The sequence below is a fragment of the Hemitrygon akajei genome, chromosome 22, assembly GCF_048418815.1.
Source record: "Hemitrygon akajei chromosome 22, sHemAka1.3, whole genome shotgun sequence".
In the NCBI taxonomy this organism is placed as follows: Eukaryota; Metazoa; Chordata; class Chondrichthyes; order Myliobatiformes; family Dasyatidae; genus Hemitrygon; species Hemitrygon akajei.
The window spans coordinates 22472201-22495676 of record NC_133145.1 but is presented as its reverse complement, the minus strand read 5'-3'; the positions used below and the strand labels follow the sequence as shown (position 1 = coordinate 22495676).

General features: G+C 40.5%; 1 protein-coding gene across 1 annotated transcript in view; it reads right to left on the bottom strand.

Moving 5' to 3' along the window:
* glp2r (glucagon-like peptide 2 receptor) overlaps positions 1–23476 on the bottom strand; it is a 58369-nt gene that overhangs the window by 23442 nt on the left and 11451 nt on the right. The window contains exons 5-8 of the mRNA XM_073026553.1: positions 22696–22855; positions 8637–8697; positions 6244–6313; positions 1350–1438 (exon numbers count right to left, since the gene is read on the bottom strand). Coding sequence (XP_072882654.1) covers positions 1350–1438; positions 6244–6313; positions 8637–8697; positions 22696–22855 — 380 coding nt within the window. The remainder of the gene's footprint in view (positions 1–1349; positions 1439–6243; positions 6314–8636; positions 8698–22695; positions 22856–23476) is intronic.

Here is a 23476-nt window from a genome sequence, read left to right as displayed (position 1 = left end):
CCATCCTGGGGGTTAAAAAACATGATCTGTCCTTTCTATGTCTCTTATAATTTTATATAGTCCTGTTCGGTTAACCCTCGGCCTCTGACACTCCAGAGAATACAATTCAAGTTTGTCCAAATTTCCCTGTAAGCCAAATTGCTCCAAACCAGCAAACACCTGTGCAAGCTTCTTCTGCACCCTCTCCACATCCTCCCTGTTGGCTGGCAGGCTGGACACAATATGTCAGATGTAGAGAACATACAGTAAGTGAAGGAGAGTAAAAGTTATGAAATGCAGAGCTGTAGGACATATCCGGCAGATTAGACAGTGCTAATAGAAAGAGAAATGTTCAACTAATATCACAGATGGAATGTTTACAGTTGAAATGGTCATTTCAGCTATAAACAGAGAAAGTGAATTAAAAGGATTTGCAGAATTTGATATTTGAGTCAGGAAGCTATAACATCCAGACAGAAGATGGGGTGCTGTTGCTGATGGTTTTGTTGAGCCTCCTTTCGACAATACAGAAGGTCACGGACAAATAGGTGTAAGTGAGAGAAGGATGGAGAATTAAAATGGAAGCTCCGTGAACTGAAGGCAGGTGTTCCAACTTGTGGTCACCCCATCTGAGTTTGGTTTCTCCTATGCAGAGGAAACCACACCGCGAAGCAGATTCAAAAAGGTGCAATCAAATCACTGTTTAACTTGGAAGGAGTGTTTGGGTCCCTGGATAGTCGAAAAGAAAAAGTTCAAAGTTCAGGATATCTGTAAATGGGCCGCCTCCTCGTTCTGCATAGAAAAGTTCCGAAAGGGAGCTGGTTGGTGGGGATGGAAGAACAACTTGGGTAGCTGTGGAGGAAATGCTTTGAAATGCTGAAAGGGGAGCAGAGGAGACGGTGTATATGATGGTGGAGTCTTGTTGAAGCTGGTGTAAATTGTGAAGGATGACCTGTGTAGAGTAAAGGACGAGGACCACAATTGACAGACCACTTGATTACATCTCATCCAACTGGGAAGCAGAGAAAATCATCACTGAGGATTCCTGCATTCATTGTTACCCCATGAATCCTTCTGGATTATGTACCTGTTGATTTACAGTGAAGTCAGAATGGACCCTTCCTACCCATAGTTTCCTGGATTATTTATACATATACATGCCTTAATAATGAGTACTCGACCAGGAGGGCAGTTGGTTCCTGGGTAACTACAAATCAGTGAGTATCAACATGTAAAAAGGTAAGTATCTGATAAACAAATCAACAAAATCACTTTAAGGCTTAATGAGTTGTAGCTGTGATGTCAGTATCTCAGATATTTATTATAAGTTCAGCACAGCATGTAAAGTCATGTGGTAAATAAATCAGTACCTGTTCTTGTAGTCATTAAATCGCCTCTGTTGAGCTTTAAGTTTGGAAAGCAACGTTTTCAAGATCATTATGAATACATAGAAATTCATCTGCCAGAAAGAATAGCAGAAAAAAAATCAAAATACAATAATTGCATGTACTTACAATTAAAACATAATATGCAGAAATGAACCTACTACTGGTTATTAGTGAAGCGCCCTGACCTTTTGCTGATGTAGTTTGCGGGATGGCTGTTTATCAAGAGACAGATTAAGTTTTCCCCTCCTTTTAAGGGAATTGGAATATTTAATGTTCACCTGAAGAATTGTCAGCCAGATGTAGCATCTAACTTGAAAGAAGGTATGCAGCAGGAATTTCAAACTTGGAAGGCTAGGTTGAGGCTCAAGGCCACAGTGTTTGCACATGAGAAGGGATGCATCCTCTTAAGTCAACATAACACAATGTAAGTAGTGCAAATATTTTGTGTTTTTATTTCCTTTATCACTTCAATAGCCCCCAATGATACTACTGACCTCCCAGCTATTACTGGCTGTCAACTGGAGATAATCCAAGTTCAGCTGGAAATCAGAATCAGAGACAGGTTTGATATCACTGCCATTTATCATGAAAATGGTTTTACAACAGCAGTATAATACAATACATTATAAAAAAAACTATAAATTATAATAAGAAACATATGTAAAATTAAATTAAATTAGTAGTGCAAAAAGAGAGAATAAAAGAAAATAAATAGCAAGGTGCTGCCCCATGGGTTCATTGTCCATTCAAAAATCTGATGAGAGTGAACACTCCTGCCAGTTGGGTGGCAGAGGTTTTTAATGCCCTACCAGGTACACCATCAGGGCTTGGTGCCTTGAGAGAGTCACCCTTTTGAAATATGTTGATATCTGTTGGCATCTGAGATGGAGATCACAGGGTCACCAGATGCTGCAGGGATTTGCACAGATGTAGTTTTATTCTCTCTTTCAAAATGTGCATAAAAGGCATTGAGCTCGTCTGGAAGCGAAGCTTCACAATCATTCATGGTGTTAGGTTTCAGCTTGTCGCAAGTAATGGCTTGCAAACTGTGCTTGAGTTAACGTGCATCCAATTCTGTCTCTAAATATTCTTCATTCCTTCTCCATTCAGCTGTCTGAGCCTTAAGCATTCCAATTCTCTCCCACCATAATCCCCTTTACCCTTTCCTCTCCTTTTAGACACTTGGCTGATATTACCCTTTGACCAACCTTTGAGTACCTTAGTATCTGTTTCAGTTAAGTTTTGTTGTGAGTGATTCCAAGAAGGACTTCTAGATGTTTTTCAAAATCACAGGCACTCAATTAAGAGAAGACGGTTTGACATTTATAACATCTTGATCCAGAGTTTGTCCAATCAATAATTTCTGTTACTATGGAGACATTGATTGCGTAGTAGTGGAAGGAAGAAGTTTTTTGGTAGTTTGTGCTAAACATATGTGTAGCTATCAGCCCTCTGAATATTGGATCTATTAACTTCAGTGGAAGCTCACAAATGAAGTGAATATTACCAATCTGAATCAGTGGTTCTACCAGCTGCCTGACAAACTAACAGGAATTTCTCCTTGCAGGTGCCTCACAATGTGTGCATTAGCTGTTTTATCTTAGACACAGAGGTGTAACAAGTGATTCCACTATCTTATCAATAGGTGATTATTAGGGATTATTCTGGAGTTATGAAATTAATTCATGGCATGTGTTAAAATATAAACCAGCCTTCAGAAAATAAAAGCTGTTCACAATTCAGCTTCAATTGATACTTTCAGGCTTTTGAAGATGTGGAACATTCTTATTCTGTACCATTAAAATAGGCAGAAGAAGACAATAGTTGATTATGAATTGGTTAGCTGGTTCATTGTTGTCCCATGCACTGAAGCACAATGAAAAGTTTGCTCTGCACACCATCCATGCAGATGATTTCATCACGCAAGTGCATTGAGAGAGCTCAAGGAAAAATCAATAACTGAATGCAGGATAAAGAGCTACAGTTACAGAGAAAATGCAGTGCTGGCCGACAATAAGGTGCAAGGGCCATGCCAAGATAGATTGTGAGGTCAAGGGACCATCTTGATGTACATGAGATCTGATCAATAGCCTTATAACAGTGGGATAGAAGCTGTCATTGAATCTGGTACTATCAAACTTTTGTATCATCTAACTGATGGGAGGGGGGAAAGAGAGAATATCAGGGGCAGGAGATGTTTTTGAATATGTCGGCTGCTTTACTGATACAGCGGGAAATCTAGACAAAGTCATGTCATGTTAATTGCACTCATTGAAACCTTCATCAAAGAAGCCATTAAGTGGCTACCCCTGTATTTACGCATTGTTAAAGGTGTATCCATGCCACTTCATGCACAGTTTAGCACATGTATGTTCTGTCAGAATATTCTGGCTGGTTGAATATTGAGTGAGCCATCCCTCAACACTGTATTAAAAGAAGTGTTTCTTTGGATGTCAGGAGTTGGTGTTCAGAAACTCTTGGATCGGCCAGTAGTCATTGAGTCACAGAGCACTACTGCACAGAATCAGGCTCGTCAGATCATCTAGTCCATGCCAACTGTTATTCTGCCTAATCCCTTTGACCTGTCCCTGGATCATAGCCCTCCCATCCATGTACTTATCCAAACTTTGAAATCAAACTCGCAACCTGCTCTTCCACTGTGAGGTCAATCCACCCTCTCACTACACTTTCAGGTTCCATTTAAGCATTTCACCTTTCATCTTTAACCTATGACATTTAGTTCTAGTCTTATTTAACCTCTGTGGGAAAAGCCTGCTTGCTACTCATAATTTTGTAAAGCTCTATCAAATTTCCCCTCATTCTCTTACATTCTAGGGAATAAAGTCCTGACCTATTCAACCTTTCTCTATAGCTCAGGCCCTCAAGTCCTACTAATATACTTGTAAGTTTTCTCTGTACTCTTTCAACTTTATTGATATCTTTCCTGTAGGTAGGTGACCCCAGAACTGCACACAATACTCTAAATTAGGCCTCACCAATGCCTTATACAACTTTAACATAACATGCCAGTTCTTGTATTCAATATTTTGATTTGGGAAGGCCAATATGTCAAAAGCTCTCTTTATGACCCTATCTACCTGCAATGTCATTTTCAAGGAATTATGAACCTGTATTCCCTGATCTCATCATATTACCACACTCCTCAGTATCCTACCATTGACTGTATAAGTCCCACCAAGTGCAACACCTCACAATTTTCTGCATTAACTTCCATCTGCCATCTTTATCCCATTATTCTAGTTGGTCCAGATCACACTGCACCCTCAGATAGCTTTGCTTGTTTTCTATTGTGTCCCCCTGTCTCAGTCTCATCTGCAAAAAACAGCTGATCCTGTCATGATACAAATGACAAACAACGACGGACAGGCACACCACTGACTCTTGCAGCACTCCACTAGTCACAAGCCTCCAGTCAGAGAGGCAACTATCTACAACCACTCTCTGGCTTCTCCCACAAAGCTAAAGTCAAATCCAATTTACTACCTCACCATGAATACCAAGTGACTGAACCTTCCTGAACAGCCTCCTGTGCGAAAGCTTCTCAAAGAGCTTGCTAAAATCCATGTCAAAACCATTCTCTGGCTTTCTGTCACCAATTTTCGCAGTAATCTCCTTGAAAAATAGATTGGTTAGATGTGAACTATCATGCACAAAATCATGTTGACTACCCCAAATCAGGACCTGTCTTTCCAAATACTTATAAACTAGTCCTGTAGAATACGTTCCAATAATTACCCACTACTGACTTCAGGCTTATAATTTCTTGGATTATTCTTAGATCCTTTTTTAAACAAAAGGAAAAAGAATAGTTAACTTCTCAGCCCCCATCTCCTCACCTGTAGCAAAGGATGGTTCAAGCAATTCTGCAGGTGCCCCTGCATTTTCTGAAACAGCCTCCCACAATGTCCAAGAAGACACTTGTAAGGCCCTAATTTCCTAATTTCCCTCAGGACAACAAGCACGTCTTGCACTGGAATCCATATACGGTCCATGATTTACTGCTGCTTTGCCTCAGTTTTGTAGACACTGTGTCTGTCTCCCACGTAAGTACAGGTGCAAAAAATCTATTTAAGGTATCCATGACCACAATGATTTTCAAGAGGACCAATAGTATTGATTATTCAAAGGAATTATGCTAGTTAGGTGAGCTACCATTATAAGTTTATACTCAGAATGTTAGAGCTAAGTTGGTTATTATAGCCACTGAAACTATTTGATTTTTATTGTTGTCCTTGTGTTTAAAACACAGGGGAGGAGGAATAGATTCTCCCTAAGAACTACTGCCTTCAGTACTTACTAACTGCCCATTATGCCACTGGCAGCAATGAACATTCTCCACCTCTGGTGGTGTTCAGGGCTTCCTTTGTTGTGCAAGTGGCTTGTTCTTGGATTTCACTACTGTCAGTCATGCCATTCCTGGGTGGAAACTCGGGAATACTGCCGCAGGATCCTTCATTGCTGTTTCTGTAGCAATTTTGTTTTACCAGTCAGGTTTGTTAGCCCTGAGCTGGACTCTTGAACCTGGAGGTCCAGTGGACTGCTCTTAGTCTGGCCTCTACCCTTTGACCTGTTTGGCATGGGTGACCCTACCAAGAGTCAAAGCATAAAGCCCTAACTCCAGCCAGCATAGCTCTCTGGGTCATTGAGGCACGCAAGCCTCCAAGCCCTATGGCATCCAAATGAATGGGAGATCAGTAAGGAGCTTTTCCAACAGGACTGAAAGACTGCAGAAGGAAACTTATAACAGTATCAGAGAGTTGGTAGTGACTGTAAATAAAGGATACACAGAAAATGAAACCGAATGATGAGGGACTCTTGATCCCAACTATTTTCATTGCAAGATATCCATACTTACCATAATTGCAAATATCACTGGTCCCCTGATGATCCACCAAATGACCATGTTGCGATTTCTTGCCCAGCACCTAATACCCAAAAAGCAGTCATCATTTCTATATGCCACTCATCAATACTTGAGAAGAAATTCATTCCCTTACTATTGTTAATACTGTATATTTTGCTTATTTTTCTCCCTGTGTCCTTAACCTCCGATTATGGATTAGGTGATTAGTTTTTATGTTGTGAACCCTTTTGCTCTTAGTGTAGTTTCTTATTTATATTGATGTATAAGTGTGCCAAGTCTAGCAGATACACATGTTCTTTAGTGCTTGGGACATCAGTTTCACTACCTTCTCTAGGAAAGAAGAATATTAATGTGCGGAGTGCTCTGATCAAAAATGTATACTCAAAGTTTGGAATGTTTCTGCTACTTTCAACCATAAAGGGGTGAAAACATCTTGTGAAACTTGACTGCAGATGCAGGAAAACTGAAATAAAAACAGAAATCGCTGGAGATATTCAGCTAGTCAGCCAGCGTGAAGTCAATTGTTCAAAAGAACTGATTCATGCTGAATATTTCTTTAACTCGATAATAGTTAGAGTTATTGAGTTATAGGGGTATATAGTATGAATTAGTTCCTATGGACAACCAGCTTCATGCTGATGATAAAGCACCTATTTGTACTAATCCTACCCTAACCCACTTTATTTCTCCCCCATCTGTATCAACTCCTGCTTTAACTCTACCTTTTACCTATAATAGGACATATGCCACTAGCCAAGCAACCTACCAGCTCACACATTTTTTTTTTTGGATATGGGAGGAAACCAAAAAACCTGATCAGAGTGAGAAAATACAAATATCACGGTGACAGGAGTTGTGGTCGGGAATGATCCAGGTTGCTGTAGTTGTGAGGAAGCGTCTATAAAACCTTTAGCACCCTACCACCTACATCTATGAAGACAGAAAGAAACAAGCTAATGTTTCAGGTTGATGACTTTTCAACAGAAATCCCCCCCATGAATTCTGCCTGATCTGTTAAGTGTTTCAACATTTACCTTGTTTTATTGAAAATACAAAATTACTGACTTGTCAACTCAATGTTAGTGAGAGAATCAACCCCGATGTGTCTTCCTGATTTCATTATGGCCACAATGCATCTAAAATGCATATCTTTTACAGAGCTACTCTACTGCTGAAAGATTTAATAACTTCTTTCAAAGGTCAAGTAAATTAGACAAATGGACTCCCATACATGGGGGTTTAACAATGGTAATAGTTAATGTTTTTACAGATACTCAACCAGCACCTCCCAACCATGAAACCTTTTATCATTGAGAAGAATAAGGGAGTGAGTTGCTCGGCAAACAGCAGCATCTGCAGTTTCCTCTCCATATCATTTCCCAAGCAATAAATTATCTGCTGGAGGAACTTGGCAGGTTAATCAGCGTCTGTTGGAGGAAAAGGGCGGTCAACATTCTGGGTCAAAGCCCCCCCCCCCCCCCCAGCATAAGGAGCTGATGTAGGGCTTTGACCCAAAATGTTGACAATTCCCTTCCTCCGACAGGTGCTGCTCAACCCACTGAGATCCCTCAGCAGATTGTTTGTTGATCCATTTTCCATCATCTGCAGTCTCAAGGGTCCCCCGAGTCATTTACCAGCCTGACTCGGAAATATGTCCCCATTCCATCATCATTATTAGGTCTTAATTTTGTAACAGCACTATGGGAATCCTTCACTAGAAGGACTCCAGCAGCTCAGAACTCCCTTCCCAAGGAAAATTAACATCAGGCAAAACATGTCTATCTTGCCAGTGATAACCACATACCAAAAATGAATAAAATATTGAATTGGTCTCTCCAGTATATTTACATTCTTACAATGAAGATTATTAATAGCTAATATTCATTGTGTAAATCAGTGGAAAGATTGAAAAGAGTAGAAGTTAAAACAATGTAAATCAGTGATTAATGAATGACAGACCAAGATTTCACTGCTTGAAGAGCCTAATATGGAGCAAAGACTGAGGGAAAATAACACGGAAATTGCATGATGAATCTTTGTTGTAATAGAGTGAGAAAGTGGGAAGAAGGAGACCTTGGGATAGAAATAATTTCCAGTTGGATATAACTGTGGACACCAAATAAAATGTTAGTTGGAACAGGACTGAAAGTCCAACAAGCCTTGACCTCAGGGTAACTAGTATGATTGCAAGACAGAATAATATTTATAAAGAAATAGATGACCAAAGGAGAAAAAGACATGCGGTGAAGGAGGACTCATCAGATTAAATGAAGTTTTTCTTGAATACGATCCAGGAATGTGGCTATTAGAAAGTTGGAATCGGTTTCAAGGGTTTAAAATAGCATCTTAATTTGACCATTAATTATTTTTCTACAAAGTCTTACCCTTCATTCTCATAGATAACCTTTGTTATTATCCAAGGGATGACGAACAATAGTGGCAACACTGAAAGACAAATGAGAAGTTTTTTAAACATTATACCAGATTTACTTATTAAGTTACATTAAGACTAACTGATCAAGGTAAGAAGATTCAGATGAAAAGCAATCCAAGTTTTTGATCATTCTATTCAGCAGATTTATCCAGATTTACATAGGACTGGAGAACTAAAGCAAAAGCTCCCTGATACTGTAAATGCTGGATGAACTGGTGGGAGAGCAGAAACCACTCACGGTGTAGAGCTGCATCAAGTTGTTACTTCAAATTACCAATGTGTAAGTGCCTCTCCAATGAACCTTTGCAAGCAAGTTATCTTCCACCCTATACAAGCTGCAGACAAATGCTTCTCCACTCACAGGCAAGCATGGTCTTGTAATGCTGGATTCCCTCCAGCTGTATGAGTTAAAGCAGGGTTTCCCGAACACTGCTATGGAGCCTTACAATTAACTGAGGGGTCTGAGGACACCAGTCTGGGAACCCCTCAACTACAGGGAACACCACACAACTGATAGAGAAAGACAAAATTCTGGAAAAACTCAGCAGGTCAGGCAACAAATAAGGAGGGAGAGAACAGTCAACATATTGAATATGGAAATCATAGTCTGAAGTAGGAAAGAGAGTGATTCAGGTTGGCTTTCAGTATGGAGAAAAAAGGCAATAGCTGTGATAGAGTGAGTCAAAATAGCTTAAAGGGGCCATTACCAGTACATTAACCTTTGTGATTTCATTAATGAGTTATTAATGGTAAGACACAAAATGGTGGAAGAACTCAATATGTCAGGCAGCATCTGCGGAGAGGAACAAAGGATCGATATTTCAGCTGAAACCATTCATCAATGGTAAGCATCTGGAACCTGTCTGGCATCAGACTTTTACAAACTGAGCCAATGTGAGATGAAAGCTGAAAATGGAATATGTTGGAAAAATAAGCAACTCAGACAGCAACTATGGAAAGGAAAACTTTTAACTTCTCAAGTGAAGCACCCTTCAGCAGACATGAGAGAGAAATAAATTACCATTGGTAGCAAAGAAATGTGGATGAAACAAATGGAATTTTGATGATAATAAAGGCCTGTGGCATATGGGGTCAGATTAAACTGCTTGGCTGTGTAATTTGTTTCATGATGTGGTTTTGGCCCACCGAAGATATGGACAACAGGCAAATTTTCCACATGAGGGAAATAAGAAAGCATATACCAGCAGAAATCTCTCTCTCTCTCTCTCTCACACACACACACACACACACACACACACACACACACACACACACACACACACACACACACACACACACACACACACACACACACACACACACACACACACACACACACACACACACACACACACACACACACACACACACACTGAACTAAGCTGGCAAGTAGCTAGAAGCTCAGGGTCATTCCTGAAGGCTGACATTGCTTTCACACAATTGACACACACTTCTGCAGTAAGCAACAGAACATTCTGTTTGTTTGGAAAGCTATTGATCACTGTAGCTTTGCTTCATATTCCTTGTTGTTTCTCACTTAATACCACATTGCCTTTGTGAAGCCCCTGCTTGGTGTGTTGCATGAGCTGTAACCACAGAACAGGAACTACAGATTGTCTATCCTGCATCTTTTTCTGCTCTTGCACAACAGTGGTCTGCAATGAGTCAATCCACCGTTAGGACAGTGATGCATGAAAACTGTGGTTGGCCTCCACCTCTGCTTTAATGGAAGTAGAAACCTGCTGCAGTAGCTGCTTTTTCAAATGTTAATAGTCCCTTGTACTAGTTCCAAATTCGATCCTGCATTCCTGGCTCTATATTCTCATTAGCTTCTTTTGCACATAGTCCACCAGTCCAAACAGTGCATCAAGTGTTTCGTTATGGGTCTGTGTTCACATTTCCATCTGTCACAGCCATCAGTGATCCCCTGGGTTGCAAAAGGGCAGCATGCTCATGCAGCTAGTAGAGGCACTGCCTCACACTGCCAGGGTCCGAGGTTCAATCCTGACCCTGGCTGCTATCTCTGTGAAATCTTCACACTGGCAATTATTCCAGCACGAGCTGTGACTGAAGGCAGTACATGAAGTGCAGTCCAAGGATTAATGTTAATTTCTTTTGTAGCAATGCTCCTTGCTGTGGGCTGAATCACTGTAGGGAAAAAAAATCAGCAGCCGGCTTCTGTCACCATGTCAGCTCTGGGTGGCATTCTGACACTCCTGATACAGAGAACCTGCCTCCCCCTCTCTCCCTCATCCACAGGCCAATGAAGTCATAACCAGATAAACAGATATGGTTCTCCATCCCTTCAAGTCATGTGGCTGGGTGGGGAAGCTTAGGGCCAAGGCCTGACATCAGGTAACACAGGAACATGTGGAGAGACATGCTGAAGCCAGATGTTAACAAGCAAAACCTAAATGGTTTCCATTAGAAGATTGGGCTGACCTCTCTCAGGACCAATCCATTTACTATACATTGACAGCTAAATTTCAAATGACAAAACCGTTTATTGAAGCTGCTTTTTCTTCAGCAACTTAATAACATTTGAACTCTTTGACTCCTACAACAGCTACATTTCTCTCTCATCCTCCAATGAATAGCTCCAGTGCAGAGTCCAGCGTTATGGTGTAGGCATTATTCTATGTCAGATGCAGAGTGGGTTATGTCAGAGAAGGATTTGATGGAAGTAGGTCATAGGACAAAATAAATTCCTGGAGCTGCTGGAAATCGAAAATATAAGTAGAAAACACTAGAAATACTCTGGAAGTAAGGCAGCAGCAGCAGAATCCTGGAAAAAGGTTATCAGTCTGAAACAGTGTTTCTGTTTCTCTGTTAACAGATGCTGACTGACCTGCTGATCTTTACAAGCCTTCTATTGTATGTCTTTATTATAGGGCTAGAATGAAGGTGGGGTTTAGATTCTTCAAAGTGAATTGAAAAAGGGAGAAGTTGTGTAATAAAAGTGCAGGACTACATGCAGAAGTCAAGTGTAGTGATACTCCAAACAACACGTGAAAGAGTAGGAAACCTGGCATATATACTTGGAGATGATTCCCGAGTTAACAAAGGCAAAGTTGAAAGAAGGTTTCTGCCTTCGTAGCACTATTTATTGAACTATCCGTTGAAAATTCTTATGGATTTTGTGTATCTGATGCTACACCCCATGATGTTGCTGCAAGTAAGTTCTTCATTGCACCTGTACGTACACTTGAGTATCTGACAATAAACTCGACTTTCACTTAGAACACTGAGGACCAGATGTAAATTTTACTCTATGTTAAGGTCAGCCTGCATCTATCTCAAGTTACCTATGTTTACAGAACTCTCCATTTTGAAGTATGGTTAATCCACCATTAAAGCACTGTTAATAAGTTTAGCCTTTTGTAAATCTTCAGGTCAATAAAAATCTGTGAAAATAAAAAAAAAGCTGCCGTTGGGTAATATACCTTATCTGATTACCAGGGCTATTGGCCTGTGCAATGGTTAATGATCTTCTGAACTGGAGCTCTGCTGACCTCAGGCAGGCAGAGATAAGGTGGGTGCCGGGTAGAATTGCAGCAATGACACTCGGTAACTGAACGAATGTGTAGCAGCTACTTGAAAAACATATCAAAACCACTGAGAGACTGAGTGAGTGAATTAACCTGTGTGACGCCCTTCCAAATAACTGAGCTCCAAGCTGAAAAGAGTATGTATGATCTTTTATATTGAATGCAGAAAAGATAAGCGGCAAAGGTGAACAATCAAAAATAGCAATAGCGAAATTAGTGATATAAGGGTAACAAGAGAAATTAGCAAAATGAGACTAATTAGTGGTCAACAAAAGTATACATCCCCTGCTCAGTCTACCTCTAACTAAACGAGCTGCACAAGGGGTGAACACATGACTAAACACGTTTAATTCTACCACGCTCCAACCCGTGTAACAAATTCCCATAACCATAATAAAAATGTGCAACACTAAATACAGACAGACATGGCTCCTACATCACAGCCCCTCATTATGACATTATAATATTTACACCTACATACTAAAATGAATAGGAGACATGAAATCTTCTAGGATTCATGTGAACTTCTTAACATTCATGCAAATGGCTTCTTTCTTCATCAAGTCGTCAACGCCAGAGGTTACCAGCATAGCCCAGCACAGAGTGATCTTTACCACCACTCTCTGTCCAGGTAATAAGTCATGTCAAAGTTATAAAATCAAACAACCAAAGTAAGGGAGGCTTCTAGAGCTGTAGCTCCTCAAACCTCTGCCTTCTGTAAAAGACAGATGTTGGTTATGGGCCTGTCCAGATAGCTAGCCTTGGTCTTGATGAGCACATCTGCACAAATCCTCTTCTGTCTGCAAAGGCTTCCATATATGACAAGCATAACTGGATGGCAAGGTTTTCAGAAGCAACAGATGGTTGGGTGTTAGACCTTCCAAGTCATTGGGATCAGAGGATATCTTAGTGATTAGACAACCATTGATAATAGTCTCTACTATGCAAAGGACTATGTGGAAGCCCTCTTCGTCAAGATCCTCTACCTTCATGGTGGAACTGAGGACTTTTCACACGGACCTGATCAATCTCGCCCATGCTCCCCCCTGATGTGAGCCAGCCAGGAGGTTAAAAATCCACTAAATTCCTACTTGACAAAGAGCATTATTGATCTGAGAATGGTTCCCACTTCTCTCAATTCATGTTCAGGTCCAACGAAGTTTGTCGCATATCAGAGTGCGGTTCACGAACCGGTCCTCGTCTTGCTATAAGTCGCAGAAGCACATTAACAAAGGGATCTATGTCCAATGAAGATGCTACTTAAATGTGACTCATATAGCTAGACAGGTAAATATGATCCCATACCTCTTCATTGTACCCCTCCTGCTCTTTACCTCAAAAGGTCCAAAGTAGTTCACTCGTACATGTGCAAAACAAAGGTTTATCTGGAGGGACCTTGTCCAGAGATAGAGCTGCCATGTGCTGGTACCCTGGAGCTGCATGCAACCATCAACAAACAACATATTTAGGATTCTTCTTATAACTGTACTGGCACTGGGAATCCAGTATTATTGGCAAAACCTGGATAACATGGTTAAGGACACCATATCCCACCTCTTGATGTACGTCTCCGAAATGGAGATCCTTTGCCGGTATAACAGGAGGTTTAGGGTCTTTAGGCATATCTGCCCTACTAATCTGTCCACCAACTCTCAAGACACCATCTTCAAGAACTGGGCTGAGTTTGAAAATATGGCAGTTCTGTTTCAAACTTTCTTCCCTTTGTAAACTTGAGAATTTCTCTTGAATCTTTTTCACTGGCAAAATCCAATTATCTCTGTTTCAGCCTTTCAGACCTCCTCAACAGAGACAATTCTGGCTGATATGACTTTTAGCCCTTTCAATCTCCCTCTCCAAAATATACTTTTATTGTTCTTCATCTTTCAGACTAAGCAAGAGCCATGCTCAATTGCTTTCTCTTCTGTCTGAGAAACAAGAAAAGGTTCTTAAATCTAATAATCCTGGCCACTGTCTTCCCCAAATGGGTCAAGATGAGAAGTGATAAATCGTACATGTTCCCTTATCCATCTCCTCCTCAATCTGCTTGGCATTCTTCGTAATGCTTCTCTTGATGATCAGATCATATAACAGGAGTTCTTCAGGACAATCAAGATTTACAGGCCGTTCCCTTTCAGGCTGAAGAAGATGTTGAGGCCTTGACACTCATGTTTCATTCTTCAGGAATGCTTTCACCTTCAATCCTCTAGAGGCCTCATCTGCCAGGTTGCGTAAAGTGTTTACATACTTTCCACTGGGATGCCTGTGTGACCTTAAGAATTTCTGAAACTCTGGTTGCAATGAAGGTTCAGAACCTGTAAGTTTCATTCCTAATATATTTCACCACAGAAGTACTATCAGTCCAAAAAACTGAGTCATGAAGTCGCATGTGTAACTCCTTCCTCCACAATCTGTCCATAATAGTTTGCCATTGTAGCAGCAGTGAGCTCTATACGAGGGATGGAAACTGACCTTAATGGAAGTACCCAAGCTTTTCCCATGATAAAAGCACTGTGCACATGGGAGTACATGTTATGCAACAACAGGAAGGTCACTGCTCCATTGCCATCTTTGCTTGTATCTGAAATTGGTCCAACTGTGCAGCAGTAGCTTCTCCAAAATCCAGGGGTTTCAAAGATCTAACAACCTTGAAGGTTACCAACAGGCAGAGATCTTCCAGCAAGTTGTGGGATGTATGGGGTGCCCAGGGAGGAGTAGCACTTCTGGTGTGGGAGCCTGTTGTGTCCTTTCCAAGGCAGCTCGCTCACCTTTGTATCCCTTGGGTTCTCAGCTCTTACCTGTGGCTCCAAGTAGCTGGTTGCATACAAGAAAGAGCCTTTTGCATGTAGGTGGATGCAATTTTCAGTTTATTACAAAAATGTTCCTGTGGTAAAGACTTAGCCTTGACATATCCTTTCTTAGAGTCAACATGGCATAAGACCATAAGATATAGGAGCAGAATTAGGCCTTTGCTGATCAATTTTTCCTCTCAGACCCAATCTCCTGCATTCCACCTACAATCCCCCACCCACCATATCACTTCATGCCTGAACGAATCAGTAATCTGTCAACCACTGTCTTAAATATCCATAAAAACTTGAGTTCCATAGATTCACCATTCTCTGGCTAAAGAAATTCCTCCTCATCTCCCTTCTAAAAGTATGCCCTTTTAATCTGATGCTGTGTCCTCTAGTCTAAGACTCTCCCACCATAGAAAATATCCTCTCCACACCCACTATATTAAGGCCTTTCACCATTCGATAGATTTCAATTAGATCACCACTCATTCTTTTGAGTGCTAGTGAATGTCATCAAATACTCTTCATATGACAAGCAGTTCAATCCTGTATTCATTTTCGTGAAATTTCCTTTGAACCCTCTCCAGTTTTAGCACATCCTTCCTAAGATAAGAGGCCTAAAACTGTTCACAACACTCCAAGTGAGGCCTCACCAATGCTTTATAGAGTCTCATCATTACATCCTTGCTTTTAAATTCTAGTCCTCTTGAAATGAATGCTAACATCGCATTTGCCTTCCTCACCACAGACTCAACCTGCAAATTAACCTTTAGAGAATCCTGCATAAGGATTTCCAAGTCCCCTTGCACCTCCAATTTTTTGTTCTTTCTTTCCACTTACAAAATAGTCAACTCTTTCATTTCTTCTACCAAAGTGCATGACCAAACACTTCCCAACACTGTATTCCGCCTGCAGCTTCTTTGCCCATTCTCCTCGTCTATCCAAGTCCTTCTGTAGCCTCTCTACTTCCTCAACACTACCTGCCCCTCCACTTCTAGGAGTGTCCTGCTGGAACACCTTAGCACTTGTCACACTGAGCCCTTAGTGCATTAACTTTGGCCACCTGTGCAACAACCACTTCCTGCAACTTAATCTGCTCCTTTTTCTGTAGCAGTTCCTCTTACTCTTCCAGTGCATGTTTGTCCTTCAATAATCATTGATGTGCCATTAATGCTGCTAGGTCAGCCTCTGTTTTCATGCATGCAGAGGAGGTAGTTGACCCAAAAGATTTACCTCCTGCAGCAGAACTTTGAGTTCTGACATTTTGACGCACTGTCACTCAGTTCCACATCTGCTATGTGTGTAGTCGAAGCATGCTTTGGAATTTGAGAAATGTCGTCTTTTGGAAGGTGATGCACATATTCACTTATTGCAACAGCATGACCTTCAATGTAACATGTTTAGGTCAACCATTGTTTCACATTCCCTTTGAATGCATTGCTATAGTTATCAATGCTTGGGAACCATTCATTCTGTTTTTCCTGTTCATCTTTGGGAAGGAAAGAAATCAGTATCTGACGTTGCTTAGCAACAGCTTCATAGAGAGTAGTCAAGTTCTCAAGATAAGATTGTACTTGTAAGACATTTTCCTTATTTTCCGCGAGATCCTTAATTAATGGCATTAAGCCTTTAATTTTGTTTACATTTGTTTGATATTCTTTTGAAGATTTTCAATTCTATTCACCAAAGCTTTGGCAGTGAGTCCAATTTCTCTTTTACCAGCCCCAACTGCAGGTTTGCTGGCAAGAGTTCCATGCTTTGATCCACTCATGTTACTCTCTCCTTGTTGCACAACTTGCAATTAACTCCATGTTCACCCACAGCACATTTTCAAATAGCACAGGTGATATTATGTTCAATAAATGTAGACAACAATCAAACTGACCATGCATCCACAGTGCTTAAACCAGACAAAACAAACAGCGTACAATTCAAATGTCAACTACTGGGACAATATGTTAGGACTTCAATGAAACAAAACAATGACTCCTCAGCAAGCACCACATGATTGAGCAATGGTCCCCAATGGACAGTCAGTGTTGACCATTCAAAAATATGTTCAAACCACAAATACGGTACATGAACCAACAAAAGGTTGCAGATAACCCAACCACAAGCAGCTCCTGTTGACGACGTGCTGGCTTCTCAGTGTTGCGATTGCAATTTCGGCAACAGGTCTGAGGTATTCCTTTGCTGTAAACGGGTGTTCATTGAATATAACTACTTTTGTTGACGAAATGTAGTGGCTACTTGAAAAACATACCAAAACGGCTGAGAGACTGAGTGAGGGAATTAACACCATATGAGGTTCTTCCAAATAACTGAGCTCCAAGTTGAAATAAGTATGTTCAATCCTTTATTACGAAACCAGCAAAGCTGAGTGGCAAAGCCAAACAAACAAAAATAGCAATAACCAAATTAGCGATATCAACATAATTTACAGAATTAGCAACATAAGTGTAATAAGCAAAGTTAGCAAAAGGAGAGTAATTAACGGTAACAAAATATATTCATCTCTTGCCCAGTCTATCTCTAACTAAACTAGTGGCACAAAGGGTGAACACCTGATTAAATTCATTTACTTCTATTACGCTCCAACCCACGTAACAGATTACCGTAACCCATAATAAAAATGTGCAGCACAAAAACCATTACAGTCTGCAAATTGAAAGTGGGAAACAGAAGATACATTAAAGCCTTTTGCTTATCTTTCTACACCCAATAGTAAATGTAAAATGCATAATATTTATGAATCTTTTAATATGATCAAAACAAAAACCAGACCAGATTTCAGTCTGCCAAAAACCAGATCTGAGTCCTTGTGAACTTCAGCACTAAATTAGGAAAGAGCTCTGTTATATTCTGTAATTCCAAAACATAAAATTAATTAAAAGAAAAAGGCTTTAGTCCAAAATGTGAGTCTAACTTAGTTTTTACTTTTAACGAAGTGCAAATGTATGATGTGTATGCTGTGTAATGATGTTGTGTATGTGTATGATGTGCATGATGATGTATGCCACTTATGTACTTTTATATATTTACTAGAATGTTACCTGGGTTTCAGTAGCCAAGTTACAGAGAAAGGTCAAACAAGTTAGGTCTTTATTCTTTGGAGCGTAGAAGGTTAAGGGGGGACTTGATAGAGGTATTTAAAATTATGAGGGGGATAGATAGAGTTGACATCGATAGGCTTTTTCCATTGAGAGTAGGGGAGATTCAAACAAGAGGACATGAGTTGAGAGTTAAGGGACAAAAGTTTAGGGGTAACACGAGGGGGAACTTCTTTACTCAGAGAGTGGTAGCAGTAAAGTGGTAGAAGCAAGTTCGATTTTGTCATTTAAAAAAGATTGGATAGGTATATGGACAGGAAAGGAATGGAGGGTTATGGGCTGAGTGCAGGTAGGTGGGACTAGGTGAGAGTAAGCGTTGGGCATGGACTAGAAGGGCCGAGATGGCCTGTTTCCGTGCTGTAATTGTAATATGGATATATATAACCCGTAATGAATATAGAATACTATACTTACTATATAATACAACTACAATATAGACATTCACAGAATAGAAAATTTTAAATTGTCCCATCAATTGCTGTGGATGATTTCTTACTCTTGTGGGATAATGCATTTCCTGATGAGGAGAGTTGCTCTGCTTGGCAGCTGAGACTTGTGGCTGTACAACAATTTTAGGTTCTGGGGCCTCCTACGTGGTGGTTGTAGGAGTTGACTCTGGGATTTCAGGAAGTGGTTCTGACAGCTCTGGCCATCTTTCTTCTGGATGGGTTGAGATGGGAAGCTTCACTGGACAATATGGATCATAATGTGTGAGTGCAGTGTCTGACATCACCATTTCCTTTACCTTTTGGAAAGCCACTTCACTCCGCTTTGTCCATTTCCATTTCTTCCTGATCTGCAGTGATAATTTCAAGGGCTAGAGCACCGTAGACAGGTTTGGCAGAAACCTGTTATAGTAACTGACAAATCTTACAAAGGACTGCAACTGTGACATGAACTTTGGACAGTCTTGCAGCACCTGCTCCATAGCTTTCTGCCAGAGTGCAGGTGCAGATGCTCCAAAAATAAGCCTATTGTAGTGATAAAGCCCTTGGTGAGTGTTCAAGGTGAGACACACTTTGGACTCTTCTTCCATGTCCATCTGTAGGTAGGGCTCAGCTGTCCACTTTGTTGAAATGATTCCCTCCAGAGAAATTTGCAAAGAAATCCTCTATCCTAGGCAAAGGGTATTGATCTACTTACAGTACTGGATTGATGGTGACTCTAAAATCACCACAGATCCTCACAGACCCATCCTTCTTGGCTACTGATGCCACTGGTGTTTTCCATAGGCTCCACTTGACCTTGGAAAGAATTCCTTCAGCCTCTATGTGATCTAGCTCACTGGCTACTTTATCACGAATGGTATAAGGAACCGGGCTGCAGTTGTAAAAACCTAGGTGTGGCATTTTCACTTAACACTATTTTACCCTTGTTATGTTGGAGATTTCCAGTGCCATCCTTGAACACTTCTGTGGTATCATCCATTACTTTTCTTAACTCACTTTTAATCGACTCTCTTGCAGGGCATGTGGCATGGATTGCCAATCAAGTGTAGTTAAATCAGCCAATCACAGCCTCACAATGCTGGCCCTCCTGTTTTTACCAATTACAAGCCTAATGCAGCTTGTTAGTTGTTGTATTTTACTTTTAAGAATGTCATTCCCACAGGAGTTATTATTTCTTCAGTATAATTTCTTAGCTGGATGTCTGCAGGCTTCAGTTCAGTATCTTTGAAATGCTGTTCAAACTCATTTTATGGATTGACCAAAACAGCCAAGCCAAAATCCAATTCCATTTTAATTAATTGCTTTTCTCTTCTGGTGTAAGCCATATTACTTGTCTCTTGTTGGTTTTCACATTGTCACCCTCAAGGCTTCTCAGTCTCGTGTCACTGTCATCACAGTGCATCATCTGCATTTTTCATCTTGAGCTCTTTTTTCAAGCCATAACTAATTATCTCTTTCTCTATCCTGTGCAGTTCATTTATTTTTGTCTGCCTGACATGCTCTTTGTATGTGTCGTAATTTGTGGCATTTTATGCAGGTTTCACCTTTAAATCAGAATTGGTCTGGTATATGTGAGTCCCTACCACAATAGGAGCACAATATGTTCAGCTAACACGTTTCTGTTTAGACATTGCAATTCTGTTCACACCCATTTTCATTAATGATTGTAAGTCAATTGTGTCTCTGTCTGCCGTTTCTATTATAGACAATAGACAATAGGTGCAGAAGTAGACCATTCGGCCCTTCGAGCCTGCACCGCCATTTTGAGATCATGGCTGATCAATTACTATCAATACCCGGTTCCTGCCTTGTCCCCATATCCCTTGATTCCCCTATCCATAAAATACCTATCTAGCTCCTTCTTGAAAGCATCCAGAGAATTGGCCTCCACTACCTTCCGAGGCAGTGCATTCCAGACCCCCACAACTCTCTGGGAGAAGAAGTTTTTCCTTAACTCTGTCCTAAATGACCCACCCCTTATTCTCAAACCATGCCCTCTGGTACTGGACTCTCCCAGCATCTGGAACATATTTCCTGCCTCTATCTTGTCCAATCCCTTAATAATCTTATATGTTTCAATCAGATCCCCTCTCAATCTCCTTAATTCCAGCGTGTACAAGCCCAGTCTCTCTAACCTCTCTGCGTAAGACAGTCCTGACATCCCAGGAATTAACCTCGTGAATCTACGCTGCACTTCCTCTACAGCCAAGATGTCCTTCCTTAACCCTGGAGACCAAAACTGTACACAATACTCCAGGTGTGGTCTCACCAGGGCTCTGTACAAATGCAAGAGGATTTCCTTGCTCTTGTACTCAATTCCCTTTGTAATAAAGGCCAACATTCGATTAGCCTTCTTCACTGCCTGCTGCACTTGCTCATTCACCTTCAGTGACTGATGAACAAGGACTCCTAGATCTCTTTGTATTTCTCCCTTACCCAACTCTACACCGTTCAGATAATAATCTGCCTTCCTGTTCTTACTCCCAAAGTGATAACCTCACACTTATTCACATTAAATGCCATCTGCCAAGTATCTGCCCGCTCACCCAGCCTATCCAAGTCACCCTGAATTCTCCTAACATCCTCATCACATGTCACACTGCCACCCAGCTTAGTATCATCAGCAAATTTGCTGATGTTATTTTCTATGCCTTCATCCAAATCGTTAACGTAAATGGTAAACAGCTGTGGTCCCAATACTGAGCCCTGTGGCACCCCACTAGTCACCACCTGCCATTCCAAGAAACACCCATTCACCGCTACCGTTTGCTTTCTATCTGCCAACCAGTTTTCTATCCATGTCAATGCCTTCCCCCCGATGCCCTGAGCTTTGATTTTACCCACCAATCTTCTATGTGGGACCTTATCAAATGCCTTCTGAAAATCGAGGTACACTACATCCACTGGATCTCCCGTGTCTAACTTCCTGGTTACATCCTCGAAAAACTCCAACAGATTAGTCAAGCATGATTTACCCTTGGTAAATCCATGCTGGCTCGGCCCAATCCTATCACTGCTATCTAGGACTAACAAGTTCCCAGACAGCTTCTTCCACCAGGCCATCAGACTGATTAATTTATGCTGATGCAGTTGTATTTCTAAGCTATATTGACTGTCCTGTTGTATATCTTACTATACATACTATTTATTACAAATTACTATAATTTGCACATTGCACATTTAGACGGAGACCTAGCATAAAGCTTTTACTCCTCATATATGTGAAGGATGTTGAAATAAAGTCAATTTAATTCAATCCAACTCAATTCATTTTTACTTCTAGCGAGGCACATACACATGTCATGATAGCGTGATGACATAAGCCAATTACGTACTTTTACATATAAACCATGCTGAATTATCTAAATGAACAAGAATGCTTAATCAAACAATATATTTACAATATTACTCAAAAATTGCTGAAATATTAATACACAAGCTCCATCGTATATTGGACTGGCCAAATCATTCCCTTTGGGTTGGTGGGAATATCAAAATACTATGTACAAGTAAAACTATCGAATAGTTACTGCTCTTCCTGAATGCAGTGTTTCCTATAACTCCATAAAACAAATTAAGTATTCTTTAACTAAAAAGTAAATTAGCTTTTTGATGAAAGGGGAATGTCCCTGCGCATTTGCATGCTGTACAGATATAAATGATTAAATTAACATATAAATAGCTTAAAGTTGTCACTGGAGGGTTAACATGAGGGAGAATATCAATGAGGACCCTCTTGCTCTGCATCAGAATAATGCCATGTGATACTTTACATCCATTATTAAGGTTCTTAGTTGTAAAGAGAACAACAGAGTGAACATCTGCACTCTGCTCTTCTGCACTGGTACCACAGTGTCATGTGGCCCAAGTGTTAGAATGGAGCTTGACTCTATATCTGATCCACAATCAGATTTGAAATGTTTTCACGATCCTCATAATGCTTACATCAACAAGAAATTATTCAATTGTATAAGAAGTCAAAGAAAGAGTCATTTTGTCTCAATCTGATTGAAAAGGACAGCAGCTGATTATAGAGGGAAAAATAATTTTAAACGTAGTAGCAAAGAGGAGGTGTATAATTCAGTTTCGACCTTGAGATTCACTTACCCCATCCTATCAACACATACTGCCTTAGCAATCTTTTCTCCGATATGACTGCCAGGACTATCAGTTTGTTGAGGTAAATGCCTTCAACTAAAAGCCAGAAGAAGGTTGCTCCGATGAAGTAGTGCATTAAAACCTGGGCCACTTTGCATCCGTTCGAGGACTGGAAAAGACAAAGTATAACCTTCGTTAACAAGTGTTGAAGTGAGACCGTAACGTGTGCCACAAGAAATCCAAGTACAACTCAATAGTTTTTGAAGCTTGTGAATCTTGTTCATGTGGTCTCTGCAGAAACAGGACACTGTTCTTGAATGGCTAATTTTCCAGATGATTAGTTGCTTGATGCCACATAACTGTCTATGCAGAGAACATAGAATGTGGCTGATTGGGCAAGACCCAAAATAAATAGGAAAAGAGGCAATTATTGTTCAGGTGACTCCATGCTTAGGAAATTTCAAAAAAGCAGAAGAATTTTGAATTCTGTTCCTATAGGGAGCAAGGAGATCCAGGACTCTTTATCACAATGTCACTCTCCACAATTACATTTTAAATGTATTTATGTGTGAATAGAAGGATATTCTAATCAGAGTCCTTTTCCCAGGATAGAAGTATCAAATACTAGATGGCATGCATTTGAGGTGAGAGGTCGAAAGCATATATGAGGCATTTAAGAGGCATTTAGGTATATGAATGTGTACGGTTAGAGGGACATGATTCATCTGCAGGCAGAGAGATTTAGTTTAATTTGGTTTGCATTCAGCACAAACATCGTGGGCCAAAGGGA